This window comes from Trichosurus vulpecula, chromosome 8 (assembly GCF_011100635.1).
Source record: "Trichosurus vulpecula isolate mTriVul1 chromosome 8, mTriVul1.pri, whole genome shotgun sequence".
Taxonomy (NCBI): Eukaryota; Metazoa; Chordata; class Mammalia; order Diprotodontia; family Phalangeridae; genus Trichosurus; species Trichosurus vulpecula.
The window spans coordinates 104,590,139-104,611,607 of NC_050580.1; the positions used below are offsets into that span (position 1 = coordinate 104,590,139).

At 36.0% G+C, this 21,469-nt stretch overlaps 1 protein-coding gene across 1 annotated transcript in view; it reads right to left on the minus strand.

The window, feature by feature from the left end:
* Positions 1–20,371, minus strand: part of SMC3 (structural maintenance of chromosomes 3) — a 44,927-nt gene extending 24,556 nt beyond the window's left edge. The window contains exons 1-11 of the mRNA XM_036735168.1: positions 20,222–20,371; positions 15,985–16,060; positions 13,714–13,752; positions 11,622–11,689; positions 10,345–10,416; positions 9,632–9,711; positions 9,246–9,324; positions 7,514–7,631; positions 5,127–5,302; positions 3,304–3,384; positions 168–332 (exon numbers count right to left, since the gene is read on the minus strand). Of these exons, the coding sequence (XP_036591063.1) occupies positions 168–332; positions 3,304–3,384; positions 5,127–5,302; positions 7,514–7,631; positions 9,246–9,324; positions 9,632–9,711; positions 10,345–10,416; positions 11,622–11,689; positions 13,714–13,752; positions 15,985–16,060; positions 20,222–20,236 (969 nt within the window). The 5' untranslated portion in view covers positions 20,237–20,371. The remainder of the gene's footprint in view (positions 1–167; positions 333–3,303; positions 3,385–5,126; positions 5,303–7,513; positions 7,632–9,245; positions 9,325–9,631; positions 9,712–10,344; positions 10,417–11,621; positions 11,690–13,713; positions 13,753–15,984; positions 16,061–20,221) is intronic.
* Positions 20,372–21,469: the final 1,098 nt, after the last annotated feature.

Here is a 21,469-nt window from a genome sequence, read left to right on the forward strand (position 1 = left end):
CATCTTATTCATTTACTAATTCAACAAACATTAAAAGCACCTATCTGAACTGAGCTCATTTTGATGTGGCAACTTACTGAAAAAAGCCAGATGAGAATTTTTTTGTGGCAAGAATTTGCCCAACCATTTTAATCTATGTATTCATTTTTTTTTAAATTTCAGCTTACCCTTTGTTCACTGTTGCCTGCTAATTCGTCTTGCAAATCCTTAGCTTTAAGCTCTAATTTAGTCCTCTGTTTAATTTGTTCCTGTCTTTCAGCACTAAGCTGCTCTTTTTCTTCTTTCATTGCTGAAATTTTTGTTTTCAATTCTCGAACCTGTCGTTCAATATCCTATATTAAAAAAATGGGTTTAACAGAAATTAGCTGAATTCATAAGACCACAGAATTAAAGGAGAGAACACAGAAGTCATCTAGTCCAAGTCCCTAATTGATATATAAAGAAACTAAGGCTTCGAGAGGTTAAGTAACTTGACCTTCATACTGAGCAATTAGCCACAAAATTTGGGTGTTGATTTTGAATTTGTTCCTCTGATTCCAAATCTACTTTCCTTTCTAAAGGTAATAGAGCCAAAATTTCTACATAGGTCAACTGACTCTAAAATCTTAAAATCCTCTTTTCTACCACATCATGCTAGTTCATGACAATTAGAAGGCAAATATAAAAAAAAAAAAAAAAAAAAAAAAAAAAGAAGGCAGCAAATCTAATATGAACTATGGTATGTCACTAATCTTTTCCCTGGACTGTGTCTCCTTCTTTCTTACTACCTTTTCTGTATTCTCCCAACCATTAAATTCCTCAAAACTTAATGAAAGTGGGGCAGGGTTCAAGTCATAAACAAAATATTACTCTTTCCCATCCTATACTCAAAATGTGGTAACTCCTACATGCTCTCACTCTTTCTCCCTAACCACAATCTTTCATCTGCACTAGCTCCTCCCCTACCTTATCCCTTGGTGAAATAGTTCAACTCTACACTGCCCCCTTCTCTGGAGTCCTTTGCCCTCCTCTTTTGCTGGTCTTGCTCTGCTATGCCCCTCAGCCTCAGATTCTTCCACCATCTGTTGCCTTCACACCTACTCATGTGTGGCTAAACAAAGGTAGATAATCATCAAACTGTGATGACTGAATCCATTATAAATGTACTCTACGTAATCTCAAATGGATCCTCTCTATAGCAAGACAGTCCTATGCCTCCCTGTCAACCACAGTGGCTTTTCCACAATTTTTTCTTGTTCATCAAACCACTCATAGTTCCCCTCCCTCTTGACTAAGCACCTTACCCTATATTGTATTGAAAAAAATTGAGGCCATTCACTGAGAACTCCCTCTTCTCTCTTCATTCTCATTGCAGAGTCCTCAAATGCCTTCTGTAACTATTTCCTCCTTCATCCCTCTCTCACAGGAAGAGGAGGCCCTTTTCCTTGTCAAAGCACACACCCTCTACATGTACAAGTGATCCCACATTTTCTCCAACAGGTTGCCCCGTCATCTCCATTCCATCACTTATCTTTAGTCTCCCCCGGTCTACTGATTGCTTTCCTAATGCCTATGAAAATGCCCATGTCCTCTCCATCCTTAAAGCTTTACTTGATCCATCCATCCCCACTAGCTTTTATCCTTTGTCTCCTCCCCTTCTGTGGCTAAAATCCTTGAAAAGCCTCTCTACAATCAATGCCTCTACTTCCTTTGCTCTCCTTCTCTTAACAGTCAGCCTTTCAACTTCATCATTCAACTGAAGTTGCTTTCTCCAAAGTCATTAATGATCTCTTAATTGCCAAAATATACTGGCCTTTCTTCAGTACTCATATTTCTTGACTTCTCTGTAAACTTTGACACTGTTGAGTATCTTCTTAACACTCTTTTCTTTCTAGTATTTCATCACATTGAAATATCCTGATTTTCCCACCACCTGACTGTGACTTTTCAGTTTCTTTTGCTGGGTCTTCATTTAGGTCCTGCCCCACTAAACATGGATATCTCATAAGGGTCTGCCCTGGGCCTTCTTCTGTACTAAAGAAATATAAAAGCCTCTAGCCAGTTTCCTTACCCCTGCTCTATATTATTCCACTTGGTAATCTTATCAGCTCCCACTGATTCAATTATCATTTCTATGCTGATGATTCTCAGATCTATATGTCTAGCCATAACTGCTCTGCAGAACTCCAGGCTCACAGCTCCAACTGCCTATTATACATCTTAAACTGGATATCCTGTAGATATCTTAATTCAACTTGTCCAAAACCAAACCTATAATCTTTCCCCTTGAACTGTCCAGGGTACCACCAGCCTCCCAATCAATCATCCAGGCTCTAAACCTAGGTGTCATCTTTGACTTAACTCTCATTCCCCCATATATAATTTGTGGCCAAGGCCTAATTTCACCTTCATAACATCCCTCATATATAATCCCTTCTTTCCTGACGCTGTCACTACCCTAGTCAAGGTCCTTTTCACTTCACACTTAAGACTACTGAAATAGTCTGCTGCTTGGGTGCCCTGCTTCAAGTATCTCCCCACTCCAGGCCATTCTCCACTAAGCTGCCAAATTGACCTTTCTACAGTATAGGTCTAACCTTATCTTTTCCCCCAACTCCTTCAGTAAACTCCAATAGCTCCTTATTACCACATGATCAAATAAAAGATCCTTTGTTTGATTTTTAAAGCCTTTCTTAACTTTCCAGTCTCCTTATATTCTATTCCTATCTATGTACTCTGGGATCCAGTAACTGGCCTCTTTGCTGTTCCTGGTACAAGACACTCCATTTTCCTATTCCACGATCATTCCCATGCCTGGAATGCTCTCCCTCCTAGATTCTATCATTAGCATCCTACCTCACTTTTTTCCTCCTTCTAACTCTTTGTTCTCTTTAGGCTGTACCCGTGGAACTCTCTTCTCCTTCATCTCCATATTTTGGCTTCCTTAACTTCCTTAAGGTCCCAGCTAAAATCCCACTTTCTGCAAGAAGACTTCACTAACACCCCACAATGCTAGTGCCTTTCCTCTGAGAATACCTCCAATTTCCCCTATATATCTCATTTGTACATGGATGTTTTCAAGGTATCTCACCCATTAGAATGTGAATTACCTGAAGGCAGAGACTGTTTTTGCCTTTCTTTGTATCCCCAGTGTTTAACATTATAATTGGCACATAGTAAGTGCTTAATAAATGCTTAACTACCTGTGGTTCATATTCACAGGTATACAGCCTGCTAGCTATTAAGGATGTAGTGAATTTCTTCCCCTACTCAAGTACAGAAGGCTCTTTATCAACCAAAATGACCTACCTACTATAATCTTACCTCCATCTTATCTCTAGCATCCTGTTGAGCATCTCTTAATTGTCTGGATTTCTCTCCACTTGTCTCTCTTTTAGCAGACAGCTGTAAATAAAAGATACTACCAAATTAACTATAAAAGACATATGAAGAAAGACTATCTGCATCCACAGAAAGAACTGATAAACAGAAGTAGGCAGAGAATAATTACACACACACCCACACCCATTTGGCCTAATGGTGGCCATCTCTAGAGTGAGGTAGGAGGTGGGTAGGAAAAAAAGGAGGAAAAAAAGAATTTTACATAATTTTGCTGTATATTTGAAAGGAATAGCAAGTGGTGCATAGTAGATTTGCAGTAATTATATACTATGTTATGGAAATGTTTGTTTTATTCCATAAAAATATACTAACGTGATTAAAAAAAGGGAAGAATAATTTTTTTAAACAAAAAAGAACATTCTGGGCATCAGGACACAGTCCATACAAAGCCAGGCAAGAGATGGAATGATGAATATGTACAAGAGGAAGTAGATTAATTTGACTTTTGGGGTAGAAACTGGATGAGATAGCCTCTGAGCCACCTTCTAAATCTGAATGCTTGTGATTTCAGAATATTAAAAAAAAATTATAGAAAATTACTTAAAAGTCAATTAAAAATTACTTCCATTCTTTTTCATCTAGCTAGAACGATATTTATTTAGGATCATCTTTTTTTTTCTTCCAATGTCACTGTTTATTTTGATCATCAAGAATAAAACTGAGGCATACTGGTGAATCCTAAATAAACTAATGTTCAGTGCTCAAAAAAAAAAAAAAAAAAGACACTACTACTGCTTAGGCATTAAGGACTTGTCTACTACTTCCCAATACTATCCAAATATTTCTATTCCACATACTTGTGTACCTTGCTTTAACCAAAGCTGTTCCAGGAAAATGTGTATTTACACTGACATATTGAGGCTGGGGGGAGGGAATGATCATTTGATTTTAAAAGAAGTTTTTATTTTTTAAAAAAAATTTTTTTTTCCAGAGGTAATCACGGTTAAGTGACTTGCCCAGGGTAACACAGCTAGTAAGTGTCTGCAGCTGGATTTGAACTCATATACTCCTGATTCCAGGGCTGGTATTCCTATCTACTATGCCACCTAGCTCTCCCTAAAAGAGGTTTTTAAATGAGGAATTTTCATAAGATTCTTTTAAATAGCAAAATCTCTAGTATATATTTTTAAAATTACTTTATTATGAAATTCTGCACATTAACTTTTCAGGAATATCTCTATAATATCAAGTGAAGTAATCTAGTATCATACTTCAGAAAGAAAAATTCCAATACCTTCCTGGTTACCACTGGTTATATTATTCATAGAAGGAAGAAGTGGCTAAATATAACCAGTTTTTTGGGCTTCTAAGTTAAGCAATCCAGATTTGTGGAAGAATCACAAAAATATTACATTCTGAATAATTATCAGAACTGAGCAAAATGTCTCTAGAATGGGAGTAAAAACCCACCATTAAAATTAAAAAGGGTTATTCTGTCTTTAGAATACTACTATCTTGTGAACTAGTTCTTCAACATACTCAAGGAGGCAAAGTGAATATATGATAACCACCTAAGTACTCGGGATTCATTTTAGCTTGGATTTCAAAATATCTGACATTTTCCTTTTAATTAAATGAAAGAAAAATATTTTCTGATGGACACATTCAAAATAAGAAAAGCTAAACTTTTTTTTTAAAAAGAAAAGTAGCTAAAAAGTATACATTTATCTAAAAATGAAAAGAATTACATCTTAAGAGGCAAAGATAAAAAAAAAAAAAAGCCAAAGGTAGACAACTTTTTTTACCTCATCGAGTTTGGCACGGGTTTCATTAAGCTCTTGATTATAAATGGTGTATTCCAGGGCTCGCCTCATTTTATCCCATTTTTGATACTGTGCAAGTTCTTCTTTTTCCTCCTCCAGAGTATGCAATCTCTCTTCAATATATTTTAACAACTCATTGATTTTTTCTCGTTTGCCCTCTTTAAGAAAAAAGGATAAGGACAATTTTACATAATGAAGTGTACTTTCCAAAGATGCCATGAATTGAGTTTAATCTTAGGAGTATGGGACATTCATTTTATGTTGAATATCACAAAAATTTAAAATGAGGCTATCCTGCTTTAACAAACCATGGCAGGTAGAATCATTATTTTAAAAGGGACCAAAGAACATTCTAATACCTAGAAATATTGATGCTGGATCCTTCAATAACCACATGTGGTGAATAACTCAGTTGTAAGCTTCATGTTGAAGCCATCCTCCTGCTAAGAGTGTCTCTTCTCATACAGAAACACCAACATACCATACTGGGCTACTGAGTGCTAAATTATGGAAATTACAGAAATGTGTCACAACTGAGTTTACAATTTGCATACAGCACAGATGTTATAATCTGGCACTTTTCAATTCTGTTAGAGTTGACAAGATCATAGTATAAAATGCTTATGGTCTATGAACGAAAACACAACTAAGAAATAAAAATAGCATGTCTACGGAAAATGTATTTAGTGTTAGAATAATTACTGCATATTCTATTACAACTAACCTCTAAAAATGACAAATTTACTTAAAACCTTATTTTTTAAGTTCTGTTCTGGCTTGGTTCAAGTGTGGCCAAAATATCCACTTAGCTAAAAGCTCATTATTATGCTCTAAACATTCAGCACTAAACTGTTTTAAAGACCTTTGTCTTTAAGATTTTAATTTCTGATAGTAGTAAATGCAAAAACACTAACTCATTTTTCAGATTTGTAAACAACAGTAGTAAACAATTAAGTGAAAATGTAGCTGTTTAATGTATCGAATAATTTGTTAACTTATATTCATTACATAACAATACACTGTATGTCACAATGGTCTCTATAATAAACCAAGAGTCTTTCAATGGATCTTTGGTTTCCACAGCAGAGATTTTTTCAAGTATCAAGCTCTTGCAGTCCCCTCCCCACTTTTTTTGTTGTTAATGAAATATTTTGCCCTTTGAGAGAAATGTAAAATGGGTCGGCTTATTAAAAATACTTCATCTAACCAAGGGCTAAACAAAATATTTTGACATAGTAGGGAGTTAGGATTAATTTACACTGTTGCATACAAAGAATGGCATTTAAAAAACAGCTAACATCTATCAAATGCAGTAGAAAATGAAGACAGTAGGGCATTCATTTAGTACAAATGTAAGCTATTTGACTCTCATAGTTGATAAACTTAGTTTTTTCATAAAAACCTTTTTTTACTGGGCACTAAACAATATTACTCTATTTGTATTTTTAAATCTCATGTTAAGAGTTTTGCTTCTTTGTAGATTAGAAAAAGCACATTCTTTTCTTGGTATCTTTAGTGAAGCTACTAAAAGTGCTTTCTTTAATCTCCTAGTAACTAGGAATAAAAATCATGTAATAAAGCTTTAAATGTTTCTTTCAAAATATTCTTAAAACATAAACTTTCTAAAACATTTCAGCCAAATTGCTAACACTGCAATATTTCTAAAGTTGACAATGTTCTTTACTTCACTTACATGCCTCTATTAACTGCTTTAGTAATGTCATCTTGGGCCTATGAGGTTCTATAAGCTTAGTTCTTTTGCTAACAATAATCTGTACATCTTACACAGTAATAAAAATATGATATTGAGCTGTACAACCTGTCAACTACTACTAGAAGAACAACCTAATGGTGGACAGTTGTAAAACTGTAAACTTTTTATATCGCTCTTTTGTTAAGGCAATTAACAATGTTTTGCAAGTGTGATTTAATCCTCAAATACAAAAAAAGAAACTGCACTTAGAACACTTTCACACTGAATCTTATAACTTTACAAGCTTCCTAAAAGAATCCTAAAGTACCATTCCTCCCCAAGTCCCAATATACACAAGGAACTGAAACTTAACAATATCTTACTGAAATTCCTGTGTTCCTTTAAAGTAGGCAATTAAAACCACTGTGCTCACTAATAATGAAATCCTCAATGATAAGAGTAAACTGAGACACAAAATGAAATGAAGTAACCCCTAACACCACTGTATTTCAATCAAGGAATAAATGTTATAGGAAACAGTAGACTTCAAATTACTTCAACTTGATTATTTTTCCACAAAATTACACATGTACTATCAAACATCATATATCTTTGGGATTAGGAATTACTCTTCACAACTAAAAAGAATAAGCTAAAACCTGAAGAGTTATTTTACCTGTTTCTTTCATTAAAGAAATGCTTTCCTCTTTACGTTCATCATATACCCGAGTACCAGCTACTTCTCTCAATAGCTTCAGTCTCTGAGAGTCAGGTGCTGTGGCCATCTGGTTAATCTAAAAAAGTTAAATAAATAAATGACTATATATTGTTCTTTCACTGAGTTTATTCAAGAACAAAAGTTAAACAGAAAATTCAATCTTGATTAAACTGTTAGAAATATTCAAATACTTGATATCTTCTTTCATAGTATTTTAATAAATCATGAATTCAATATTTTAGTATTTGCAATCTAATATCTGAAATACACCTAACATCAAGAGAAATTAACTTAAAACACCAAATTTGAAATTAAAGTATTCACAACCTTGCTTTGAGAAAAGGACTCCCATAAATGATTGTATTTGGGGGTCCAACACTATCTTACCAGTCAACATCTTGCTTCTAGTATCCTCAGCAGGATACAGAAAAATCAAAGGCTTCTTGTATTGGGGAATCACCTGAGCCACCAGAACAGTTGTGGCTTCTATGGTATTTTTATAAAGAAGAACGAAGAATTAATGGACACAAAGTGTTAGGGGTTGGTGAAACAATTGTCAAAACAGTAAAACTTTAAGGACTGCTGCCTTTACAAAAGAACATAAGATAACTGAAACAATTCTTGATAAATTTCTGGTGCTAGAGTTCATTTTCCTTTTTTTTTAAATTTTAATTTAATGTAATTAATTTTTTATTTTTTAATTTGAAATTAATTTTAATTTTTAATAAATTTAATTTAATTTTAACTTTGCGGTATTTTGACAATAATATTTTTAATTTATCAGAATATTAGCTTTCCCTTACTTATGTATACAAAAATATTGCTGCTATAATCTTAACATGATATTACCTTTCAAAGGTAATGTGATCATATATTGCCCTACAAAAGCCTTATTTTTCCAGGTAAAAAAGGTATTTCAAATTTTACAAAAGTCAGTCAGTGATAAAAATAAAAGTTGCTGAAACACATTTTTCTAACCAAGAAATCTGTTTAGTATTTACAATACCCTTGCATTATTACTGAAGCAAAAATTTCAATAACAATAATAAAAAAGTAGTCAAAACTGAATCATTAAGTTCTTTCTAACCTAAAAGGAAAATAAGATTTGTTTAAATTAAAGCTTAAAGCCACAGGCTCATGTGCCTTTCATAGAAGGAAAAAAAAAAGAAATAAATTAGGTGCTCAATGATTAGGAAATAGCTAAATAGTGATATATAAATATCAAATATTATTTTGTTGGAAAAAGTGACAAATGCCAAGTAATTTAGAAAAACATGGGAAGTCTGGTATGAACTGAAAAGGCAAAGTAAATAAACCCAGAACAATATATACAATTACTACAATAATGAAAATGAAATAGTAAAATAATGAAAACAAAAAGAATACTAAAATGAAGCTAGACCTTCAAGAACTACGACAGATCTTGGCACAGGAGAATAAAAGAAGAAGCACCTCCCTCTTTTTAGTAGAAAGGGCAGGAGATGGGGATTATGGAATGACAACTTTGTGTTGGTTGGTTTTGCTTAACTATCTTTCTTTGTTATAAAACAAGACTTTAGTAGGGAAGTAAAAGGGATACCCAGAAGGGATGGTGATGTAAAAACAAGAGTTATCAATAAAATTGGTTTTAAGAAGACATTAGTCTCAATAGCTAAAGTTATTCAAGTGTGAATATGCGACTATTCTTTACCTTTCCTTGTTTGACAATGTAATAAGGATTACTTCGAGAAAATCCAGCACTCTCAAGTAGATTCATCACATCATTCTTCCTGTCAATAAACATTAAGTAGATATATTTTTGCATGAATAATCATAAAATTTTCACCTCTAAGTCTAAACTACTGACTTGCCCAGTTGCTAAGTAATTTCAAGGAAAACAAACAGTTGATTATTCATCAAAGACTAAATTTTTTCATTATATTTTAAGGACATTTAAAAACTTTTTGTATCTTTAGGAAATAGTCAAATAAATACTAATTAAGGAAAAATTATGTAGGCATACTAACAAGTACGGAAAAAAACATTTTTCTTTATCATTGTTGTTACTGGCTAAAGAAGAAAAAGGAAACTACTTACGTTACCATTTTCTTATCTAAAAAATACTGATCTTTTTTGGCACCAATGACTCTACGAAGTGAAACTTCTTCTTTATCAATCTAATAAAAACAAAAACAAACATGTAACCATTTAAGTTTAAAATGAATGCAATGAGCTAAAGTACCCAAGCAGACTTGCTATATTTACTTTAAATTCGATGTATATAAGTGAATATATACAGGCTCTCTCAAACATCTCATTTCTCACCTGGCTGTACTACTTTGGGACTTCTATAACTGACACTTCCATCACATGCTTGAGTTGGGACCACCTTCTTTCACAACCTCTGACCTTACCCTTTTCAATTTCCTTCTGTGCACTGTCTTCCCCTCCATTAGGTTGTAAATTCCTTGAGGGTAGAAATTGTCTTTCTTTTTTCATATTTGTATCGCCAGCACTTAGCACAGTGCTTGGCACACAGGCACTTAGCAAATATTTATTAACTATTGATTTATCCTACTTGGTCCTATTTCTTAACATATTTCTTCACATAATATAAATCACTTGAACTTTAACACTTAATTTTTTCCTAGAAGGTACTTTGGAAAGATGAAATTGAAAGATGGAAGGAAGCAGTTCCACTGAATGTGTGTTGTTTAAAAAAAAAAAAAAGGTTGACTAAACTTTTAGACATTTTAAAAGTTTATGAAATCTTTGGTATAAAAACTGAAAAAATTTAATAAGCAACTCACCGGTAATCTGTTGTCTGAATTATCAAAAATGATCTCAACAAAAGCAGATATGACTCGAGGTCCAGTGCCTTCCTAAAATGAAGGAAAACAATAAAAGTAATGTTTTCTTATAGCATTTTTATTATTTCCCAACATATACTTTTCATAAAGGGTACTGAATAGTAACCAACAGACTGTGAAAATTAAATTTCATCAAATTACTCTATATTCTTATAAGCATGGTAATAGAGGACTTTAGCTTAGAATAATACATACAGCTCTCAAATAAATGGGGGGCACCAGGTTGCCTAAGGAGGAATGAACCAGAATCAAGGTTGGATATGAAGCATGTCAAAGCTTTTGGGCTAACTGGAACAGGGCAAGGTCTGAGAGTAGCCCCTACCCTTGCAGCCTGGACAAAATAGGAAAGCCCAGTCTTGAAAAGGAAAAAGAGAGAATAAAATATTAAATGACCTTAAACTGAAGAAGTAAATGTAATGATTAGACAAAAACAACTTCCTAACAGTAATGGGCATTATTATTTAGGGGAAAATGTATAGAAACAACGGAACTTTTTGATATCCTAATTTAGAAACCAGGGCTTAGCAAAGGACCTAGCATATAGTAGGCACTTTAAAAACTTACTGAATTTTGTTATATTGTATAATTATCTAAATATGGCATGTAATTCGAACAATTTTTAGTACTACAAAGATTATATATGTCCTCTTGGCCTTCATATTGGAAAATAAGTACTTATGGAACCGAGTAAAAATGTGGCTAAAAAATCCAACTACAACTTACAGGCCTTTCTGTGCTGGAAACACAAGTAAGACTAGCAGTGTGTTGCCTAGTTTCCAGTAGGTGCTCCTGAGCTCCTCACACAACTTCGGGTTCTAGTTCTGATTCTCAGCTACCCTGCTCCCCAATTCCAAACTCTTCCTTCTCTTCCTCTAGAAACCTGCTTTTTTTAGTCCCTTAATGGGCCTCCTCCTTAATGTAAAGATTTCTTAATGTAAACATTTCTCTTATAACAAGCATTTAGGAGCTAGATCCAAATTTTTTTCAAACATTATATTCAAATGAGTCCTGCTACTTCCATAAAATAGACTAAACTGCACAGTAATATGATAAAGCAATATTAACTGAAAGAACTAAGACTAAACTGCATAGTAATATAATATAGCAATATTAACTGAAAGAACTATATAAGCTTACTAAAGATTTTTATGCACCAGGAATAGGTGATTATTTAAAACATACTGAATATACTTAAAAAATTAAATAGTCTTACTTACATGTAACAAAGCCAATCTCTGTTCTGGACGAAGATGACTAAATTCATCACTGAGTACAAACTGAATAGCTATAATAAAGCACATAAACACAATCATTAGCACAGTAATTTTTTAAAAAGAGGGAATAGTATGTCCTGCTTTGTTTTTTGAAAAATAACTGCTCGAGGAATCACAGAATTAGAATTGGAAGGGATCTTAAATGTCATCTAGTTCAGTCCTCTCACTTTTATAGAAACAGAGACCAAGGGAGGGGTAAGGAGACTCGCCCCACATCACAGAAGCAGTAAATGGCAGAGTTAAAATTTGAAGTAGGTCTTCCGACTCCAGATCAAAGCTCTTTCCAATGTCCCATGCTGCCTCTCATTATTTACTAGAGCACAGCTTCTCAAGAGGTAGGGCCTGAAAATAACACATGAATCACATGTTTGCATATGCATATTAAAAAATGCCTTTTAGTATCAGACCCACTAATTATAAGAAACATGTGAGAAAAACGCTCTTAGAGGAAGGAAAAATGTTTACTGGAAGGATCAATTTAATATTTAAAAATAAATTAAATACTACAATATAGAAATAGGTTATCAAAAGGATAAAGAACTATTTCTTGATCGAGTTGTGCCAGGTAGCTTTCAACCTCACATTTAAGATACATTGCATTAAAACTCAAAGATATTTCATTAATAAATTGTCTTGGATCATAGTTCCTTTTAACATAATCAAATTGGGTATGGAGTAGATTAGTAAAATATAAACACACTCTGTAATCAGATACTTCATTATAGTAGAAGGAAATACTATTAGTTATAGGAACCCATTCCAAGTTTCCCTGACATCAAACTTCAGCAAAAGGGCAAGATGGGGCTCTTGGGCTTTACTGCAGCCCCTGGGAATAGTATCGCAGTCCTCTTCGAGTAAAAAATTATTTAGTCCAGGCAGCAATTCACCCATTTCCAGTTCATGAGGCTAGTAAAGCCCTAGTTATCCTGCGAAAGGCATGGATCTGAGAAAGCATCACTGCCACCTCCTTTTCAAAAACTGTCATTAATATTCTTTAAGAATGAGATCGCAGAATTTTTCCCTCTTCCCAATCCACCCCCTAACAAAGTTGAGGCTGAATTTATCAAAATAACCTACGTTTTTGGAGGATTTGTTAACATATGACAGTGTATTATGTAATTCAATTTCCTTAAAAGGAGAACTTTAAAGCCACATTTATTATTTTCAAAAGAATATGTTGTTTTGCCCAAAGTATTTTAACCTATTTTCTAGAAATAACTGATAAACGAAATAACTAACCGGTTTGATAAAGCATTTTAAAATCTGCAAAATATTTTACATATATTAGTTCATTTGAGCTCTACAAATTGGCAAGAAGAGTACAATAGGTGTTATATCCATTTTTATAGCTGAGAAAACAGGCTCAGAGGGGCTTCCATGGTCAAGCACTCAGCAGGTAGGGAGGTAGGATTTGAACTCAGATATTTTAACTACAAGATCAGAACTCTCCCTAGTACAACCTAAGACATTTAATCCAAAAGTGGTCCTGTTGATAAATCTAACACAAGATGTTGTTAGTCTTTTTTTGTATCATGGACCCTTTGGCAGTCTGGCAAAACCTACTGGCCCCTTCTCAGAATAATATTTTTAAATGAATAAAATAAGTAAGATTACAAAGGAAACCAATTATAATGAAATAATTGTCGAAATATCTAAAAAATAAGTTCACAGACCCCAGGATAAGAACCTAACAAGAAAATCCCAAATGAAGGTACTATTTACTCGATTACTGAAAGCATTTTTAGCTATCTTATAAATATAGCCTAAGAGGGGCAGCTAGGTGGTGCAGTGAGTAGAGCACCGGCCCTGGAGTCAGGAGGACCTGAGTTCAAATCCGGCCTCAGACACTTGACACATGTACTAGCTGTGTGACCTTGGGCAAGTCACTTAACCCCCAATTGCCCTGCCAAAAAGCAAAAATAAATAAATAAATAAATAAATAAATAAATAAATAAATAAATAAATAAATGAAGCCTAAGAAGATCAGTAAATTAACTGCATTACACTGACATACAAAAAAAAGATCAATACCTACCATAAAAAAAATTACTTTTTCCGGATCCATTTCTGCCCACTGTAATTTTAAAAAGTACAAATTTTAAACATATGAGTAAGTCCATAGCAAATATAACTCTATGCTAAAAATACTTAAAGACTTTCACATAAATTTTTAAATCTTCTATTCAAAATAAACTTAATAGTCAAAAGTGCACAATAACATGTAAATAAATGAAATGAAATCAACAAATAAGACAAAAAGATTTGCCTATGTCAGCTATTTGCCATGAGCAAATAACATTTCATGACCTTCAATCTGAGTTTAAAAAATAAATTTGCTTCAGTGTTAGTCTTTGCTCTTGGCTTAATCTAAGCAAAAATTTAAAAAACTATCAGCTGGGATTAATAAACTGGCTCATAAAATTTCAGATCCCTAATACATATACGCTACATAATTTCTCAAAATACCTATGAAGCTATAAATGATCTAAATTTTAATTCAGAGTACTAATTAAAAGGCTGAGCATAACCACAAAAGGTATAACTACCTACAAGCCATTACTGATAATCCTACCTTTTGATAACCAATCAACATTGATTTAACTAAGTTCAAACACATATCTCAGTTAAAATACAATGATATAAAGATATAAACAAACTTATACAGTATTTCAAAATTCTGGCCAAATTATCGCAAGATAAAACAAAAGTAGGTATCTATAGCTTTAAACCAGTGTGAACCCTAAAGAATAAATTCTTTTAAAATAAATTACATAACTACAAATAGCCAAAATTATAATGCACTTAATATTTACAACTGGATAGCATTTAAAAAACTTCACCTACAAGCATTATTGCATAAAAAGTTTATGTGAGACTGATTATTTTGATTCAAGTAGCAACAAGGTATCTTATTAGTTGGTAAAAGATTGATATTTTGTGGGACATTCAAATGTAATTTAGCAAAGTAAATGAATACTCACAGTATTTTTATACTTAAAAGGACACTTGTCAAATTATACTATTGAAACAACCACGATTCAATCATTACAATCACATATAACACGGAAGTTACAAATATAAAGAATGTATGACTATATTATAAAGTATATGCTAGTTGTTATTGGCTAGATTTCCCATTTCTAAAAACACCTACGTGCAAAATAAAAACAAGGTAATAAATGCATACAAACTACTTGACTCATTAAAAAATAGTTTAAAACTTATTAAATTGTTTTCTTGTTTCTAAGACTGTAAGCAGTTCTGTGCGCATGCGCGTTCAAGCACATGTACATGCATAGCATATGGTTTATTGGGGGAGGAGAGTTCATATGGAAAAATTAAAAAATATATTTTATGGGTGTCTTTTTGTTAAAATTCTGCATTTTCTATTTAATCATCATCTATATAAATGTCCTTTTGTAACAAGAACAATATGTGCTATTTTGGTGTCCAATGAAATACAGTTAAATAAATTTGTCTTAAAAATTCAGAAACACCAGAAAGAGTCATTTTTTTCCTGCTGTATCGTGCAAGTGGAAATGCCCATTAACATTAAAAATTGTACACAAAAAGAAAAAAAGTGAAGGTAATCTAATTTATGTATGTTGATTTAATAAAGCCACAGTGACTAAGTTATACCAAATTTAGAATATAATAAATTGACCAAGGTCATGCTTAACCTTAACACAAATTTCAGTGAAAGGTTATTTTAAATGGATCAAAGACTTACTCAAAGTTGGCTAAATGGCATATGATTAATTCGAGATTATAAAGTTCTTTATCCAAAGTGTTTCAAGTGTACAAAATGGGTAGTCATACTTGAAACTGGTTAAGAAATCAGAAGCATTTTGAATGGACTCAATAAATAGGAACATACTCTTTTGCCCTAAATGAATTCAATCGGTGTCCCAGCCTCAAGTGATAGACTTTCAGTGTCCTAAGAAATTCTGGTTGAGGTTTAGTTTTTTTAAAAACTAACTTCAGGGGCAGCTAGATGGCGCAGTGAGTAGAGCACCAGCCCTGGAGTCAAGAGGACCTGAGTTCAAATCCAGCTTCAGACACTTGACACACTTACTAGCTGTGTGACCTCGGGCAAGTCACTTAGCCCCAACTGCCCTGCATTCCCCCCTCAAAAAAAAATCCTCACAAAAACTAACTTCAATACTGTCACTTTTGAGGTTTTTATCAAATTTTTGTATTTCCTTCCTTTTTAATTTTTCATCTAAATACAAGGTAAAAAAGAACTTTTAATTTCTAAATTGTAGATGAAAAAACATACACAAGCTTTGTTCAAATAGGCACTTACCTATGACATTGTGTTTTGAACTGAATGGATCTACAATTGTCTGATCTCTATAACTTCGAAAACCCTGGATAATAACCTGATGAAAAAAATGCCATATTTAAAACAACATCCATTTGAATTTTAAGAAACATTGCCATTTTCAAGATTTTAACATGTTCTTCTCCTTGTTTCCTAGTGTTCAACCAAATAAAAGCTAAAATATGGGTGCCCTTCTATGCATACTCCCTCAGCATATCCATTCTCCTTACATGTGGTATTTTGAGGAGAATTCACGGGGCTTACGGAGAAAACATTCTATTGTTGTTTATCTTATTATGCTATTTTATTAAATGTCTTTGCTTTGGTTGGGGGTGGTGGTGTTGGGCAGAAAAGAACTTTTAATGTTAAAATATCTGTATTAGAAAGTACTGGTTTAAAAATATTTATTACATTTTTTAGGTTCACTTTCCTCAACTCTTCCTAAATAAGGTCTTAGTGGCCACTGACAGTAACTGAATGATACCTGAGGGACCAGTTAAGTGTTTAGAGAATAAAAAAAAGTCTCTTAGGATACAAATTTTCTTTTATTTATTACTACCCTTCACCTCCCACAAAGTACCAAGAACTACCACCATATTTTAAATATTGCATATTTTACAAGACAATCTGGTGCTTATTTTCACTGAATTATATTTTTGTCCTCATTTTTGTATTGAAGTACGGTCAATACATCATTGGTCATACTTTAATTCCTCAGCATCTATGATTCTCATGTGTATTTGATCCATAGATAAAGGTCTCACCTCTTTGTTACTAAGTAAATTGTCATCAAGTTGATAAATAACATGGTGCCCTGAAGGTATGAGCCTCTCCAAACTTTGCTGGACTATGGTGCAAGATAGGGCTGTATTCAAAAACCTTTATCAGTTTTGCAAAACCTGTCAGAACTTTTGTTTCACTAGCACAACACAGGTTTCTGAAAACTCAAGATCAGCTCCATGCTATAATGAAACTTCAGTGCAGTACTTTAGTGGAATATGGGACCATATTTAGTAGAATACAGACTCTCTGGAGGTAATGGACAAATTGTATAGTTTAAGGCCCATTACAGAAACTCACCATAGTGAATTTCTAATACTACTGTAATTTTCTAATTACTATTTTTAATAAGAAATTTTAAAATTTTAATGTTTCAAAGTAATTTATGTCTATTAGAATAGCATTCAGAAAACACCTTTTTAAAAATTTTTTCAAGATAATTTTAAGCCTATTTTGTACTCTCCAGGCTAGGGCAAGACAATAAAATTGCCATTCAAAGAAAAATATATACAATAGATTGTAATAGTCTCACTACAACCAAGGTAGCACCTCCTGTATTACAATCAAAAACAATTCTGCATTTCCACATCTGGATTCCCAGATGCTGCCACACTAGCTGAAATAGTGCTTACCTTCCCACCTTAGTTTACCAGACTATAAAATAAAAACAACTTAGCTTTAAAAATCTAATAAGATTTTGAAATTAAGAAATCCCACCCCCAAAAATCTTGCAAGGAAGGCATAAAACAGTTGGTCAATAAACATTAAGTACCTACTATGTGCCAGGCACTGTGCTAAGTCAGGGGACAAAAGACAGTCCCTGCCCTGGAGCTCACAATCTACAGGGGGAAACGACAGGTAAGCAATGTACAAACAAGTTGCTTGCAGGATAAATAGGAAATAATTAAAAAGAAAGCACTGGCATTAAGAGAGATTGAGAAAGGTTTCCTAATAGAAGATAGTTGGGACCTGAAGGAAGCTAATAGGCAGAGATGGGAAGGGAATGCATTCCAAGAATGGGGGACAGCCAGAAAAAAAAATTGCCTAGAGCAGAGAGATGGAGTGTCTTGTCTGTGGGATCCTAGTCACTGGATCAAATAGTTCACAGCTGGGAGTAAGGTATAAGAAGGCTGAAAAGGGGAAGTTGGTGTATCCAGTGTGCCTGCTAGGTTATTAAGGGCTCTTAACACCAGAGGATTTTGTATTTGATCTTGGAGGTGATAGGGAGCCACTGAAGTTTACTGATTAGAGGGAATGGCAGCAACTTTGTTTTAGGAAAATCACTGGCTGCCAAGTGGAAGACTGACTGAAATTGGGAGAGACTTGAGGCTGGCAGACCCCCAACAGGCCAATAGCTCAAGCTCAAGGCTATTAGCGCCTGTAATAGGGTGGTAGTATCAGAGAAAAGAGGAAGACATATTTGAGACATTGAAAAGGTGAAATTGATAGGCCTTGACAATAAACCTACCAGCAAGCTATTGCAATTGCCCAAGCATGAGGTAAGGAGGACTTGCACCAGGGTAGTGGCAGTATGAGGAGAGAAGGGGATATATTAAAGATATGTTGCAAAGGTGAAGCTGCCTTGGCAACAGAGTGGGTATAGGAAGTGAAAGATAGTGACAAATGGAAGACGACACCTAGGTTGTGAGCCTGGGGAGCTAAGAGGATGGTGGTGCCCTAGACAGTAATATGTGTGGTAGTATGTGTGGTTTAGGGGGAAACAGAATGAGTTAAGTTTTGGACATACTGAGTTTAAGATACCTACTGGACAACCAGTTCCAGATTTCAGCAGATAGGTAGATTTGAGACTCATTGACATAGAGATGATAATTAAATCCATGGGAGCTGATGAGATCACCCAGTGAAGTATATATAGAGAGGAGAGGAAGCCCAGGACAAGGCTCTGGAATATCTACAACTGTGCTATAAGAAGTGACTAAAGACATTTTCAGAGTAAGCTGTAAAGACTCGTATGAACTGATGAAGAGTGAAGTCAGTAGAACTAGAAAAAAACATACAGTAACATTGTAAAGACAAATAACTTTGAAAGACTTAAGAATTCTGATCAATGCAAGGCACAAAAACGATTCCAGAATATTCATAACAAAGTGCTATCCACCTCCCAATGGAAAGATGATGGACTCAGAATAAAGATTGAAACATTTTCTGGACAGTCATTTTGGGAATTGTTTTTGCCTGACTTTGCATCCCTGTTACACAAAGGTCTTATTTTTCTTTCTTTTTCAACAGAGATGGTGAAAGGATTTTCATTCATTAAAAAAAGTTAAATAATAATATATGTACATTACAGAAATAGTAAAATATCTAAAAAACAAAGTTTTTAAAAAGGAAAACTTTACACAGAAATTCACATTTCATTACCTCTCTCCCCAAACCCATAACCTGATTTGCCTGGAGTCCACTGGGGAATAGGAATGAGGAGGTAGAGGTCAGAGTGTTTTCGCTGTCCAGAATAAAAGATTTGCTTAAGCACCTACTATGTGACAAGGTGTGTGTGTGTGTAAGAGACATGAAAACAATCGCGTGTGTGTGTGTGTAAGACATGAAAACAACCTCGTGTGTACATAATAAGCTGGACATAATCAACAGAGGTTAAGGCACCAGAATTTAGGGAGACTGGAAAAGACTTCATGTGGGATTTTTGCTGGGACTTGAAGAAGGCCAGAAAAGCCAGGAGGAAGAGAATTACAAGTCTAATAAACAGCCAAAGAAAGTGTTCGGAAAAAAGGTGTGTGGGGGGGAAACTTATGTAAATTATATCAAGGATTCTAGCTCTCCAACGGGCCCACCAGCTGGACAGCCATAATACCCACCGGGCAGGCCTGGAGCGCAATTCGGAAAACATTAATTAGACTCCTACTACATTTAGAGCCAAAAAGGGGGAGGGAGGGAGGCGGCGCGCATCAGGTCCGGGGAGAGGATGGGGAGGAAGCTGCACATCGCCGGTGCTGTTATTATTATGGTTAGGAAAGGGCAAAGTCAAGTGCGGCCTGGTGGGCTGACACCCCCACGCACACTCGTCCGTGGCCCCCCAGGGGCAGGTCTGCCCAGAAAAGAACGGCCCTCTCCACCCCACCGTCCCCGCGTCCTTCTCCTCACCCCCCGCCCCCACGCGGCCCCATCCCTCCCCAGGTCCCCCCCCCCCGCCCCCGCCGGGAAGCCTGAATGCCGCTCCCCGCTAGCATTTTCCCCACCCCCGCCGGGACCCCTTGGGCGGCCTAGGACCCTGGGGAAAGTATTCCCCGAAGCCTGAGGCTCTCTCGTGCAGAAAGTGCAGGACACCGAGGGGGACGACGCCTCCCTTCTCCCACCGCGGCCACAGGGTAGACGGGAGCGGGCCCCGAAGCACTGGGGGGTGGGGGAGGCGGGAAACGGAGGCGGTCTTAAATCCTCTGAGACGGCGCGGCACCGGACTCACCTGTTTTATATACATGATTCCTTGCTCCCGGGCCGGGAGAAAGACCCTCCCGGGACCCACAGCTGCTCCTCCGCCAGTCAGGTGAGCTGAGTCTACGACCCCTCCCCCACGACCCCGATCCTTTCCTCAGCCAAACAAAATGGCGGCCTCTGAGGAGGCGGTGTCCCTGTCTGGATCAAACCATCCTCGCCTCCCGAGCAGGGAGGAGCGAGTGCTTCGAGAGACTTCGCCACATTTCCCCACCCATGACTAGCTCCCACCAGATTCTGCGTGGCAATATCATATTTCTGTTTTGGGCACAGTCTCCATTCCTTCGAGAATTCGCTTTCGACTTTATTCCCAGGCATGCTTGGTCTGGTCCGTTTCCCCCTCTAGGGCGGAAGCCAGTGGTAGCGACCACAAGAGGGGAAAGGTTCGGCGCCAAAGGCAAGCGTCCTCAAACCGCGAGGGGAGGGGACCGCGAAGATGAGCTCGACTAAACCACGTGGTTTGAGGGAGATTGAAAAAAAAAAACCCACGAAGGTTGAACTTGGGCGCTGAGGGCTAGCTCGTTACGTAGCTGTTTATTTTTGGAATGCAAAGCGCTTGGGGGCGTGGGCCTCTTCCCTGGTTGGGCGCGCTAGAAAGGCTGTCAGCCCACATTTATTTCGCACTTTCTTCTTTCTAATGGATGTTCCGCTTTCACTGCCTTGTGGGAGAATTTTACTGAGGAGCAAATGCGCAGAATTGACGCGGGGACACAAAACACCTGACGGTGTCTCAGAGATTCTCAGGTGCAGCCTTCACTGGAGAATGAGAAATTGGGTACCTCTGCTGGTTATGCGATCTCACCGACCTGTTCTAATCTGCCGTGTATTGCCTTTGTGGGTATGTATCTCAATAATAAACATTTATTAAGCCTCTACTATGTGTCAGGCACTCTGCTAAGCGCCGAGGACACAGAAAGAGGCAAAGGCAGCCCCCCCCCCACCCCCGCCTTGAAGGAGCTTCATCCGTAGAAGCCAAGAATGTTACAGTTGGAAGGGGCCGTGGAAAGCCAAATTTCCCGTTATTTGTTATTTTTATCCTTATTATCTTGGAATTGGACCCCAGGAAGCCCCTCGATCATCGTTTATTCCTTTGTAAGCATTTGGGAACTTATGGTATCTCATTGTTCCCTTGTTTGGTCATTCAGTGATGTCCCGCTCCTGTGACTCCGGGACCATGCTGTGCTGTCCATGGGCTTTTCTTGGCAAAGATCCTGGGATT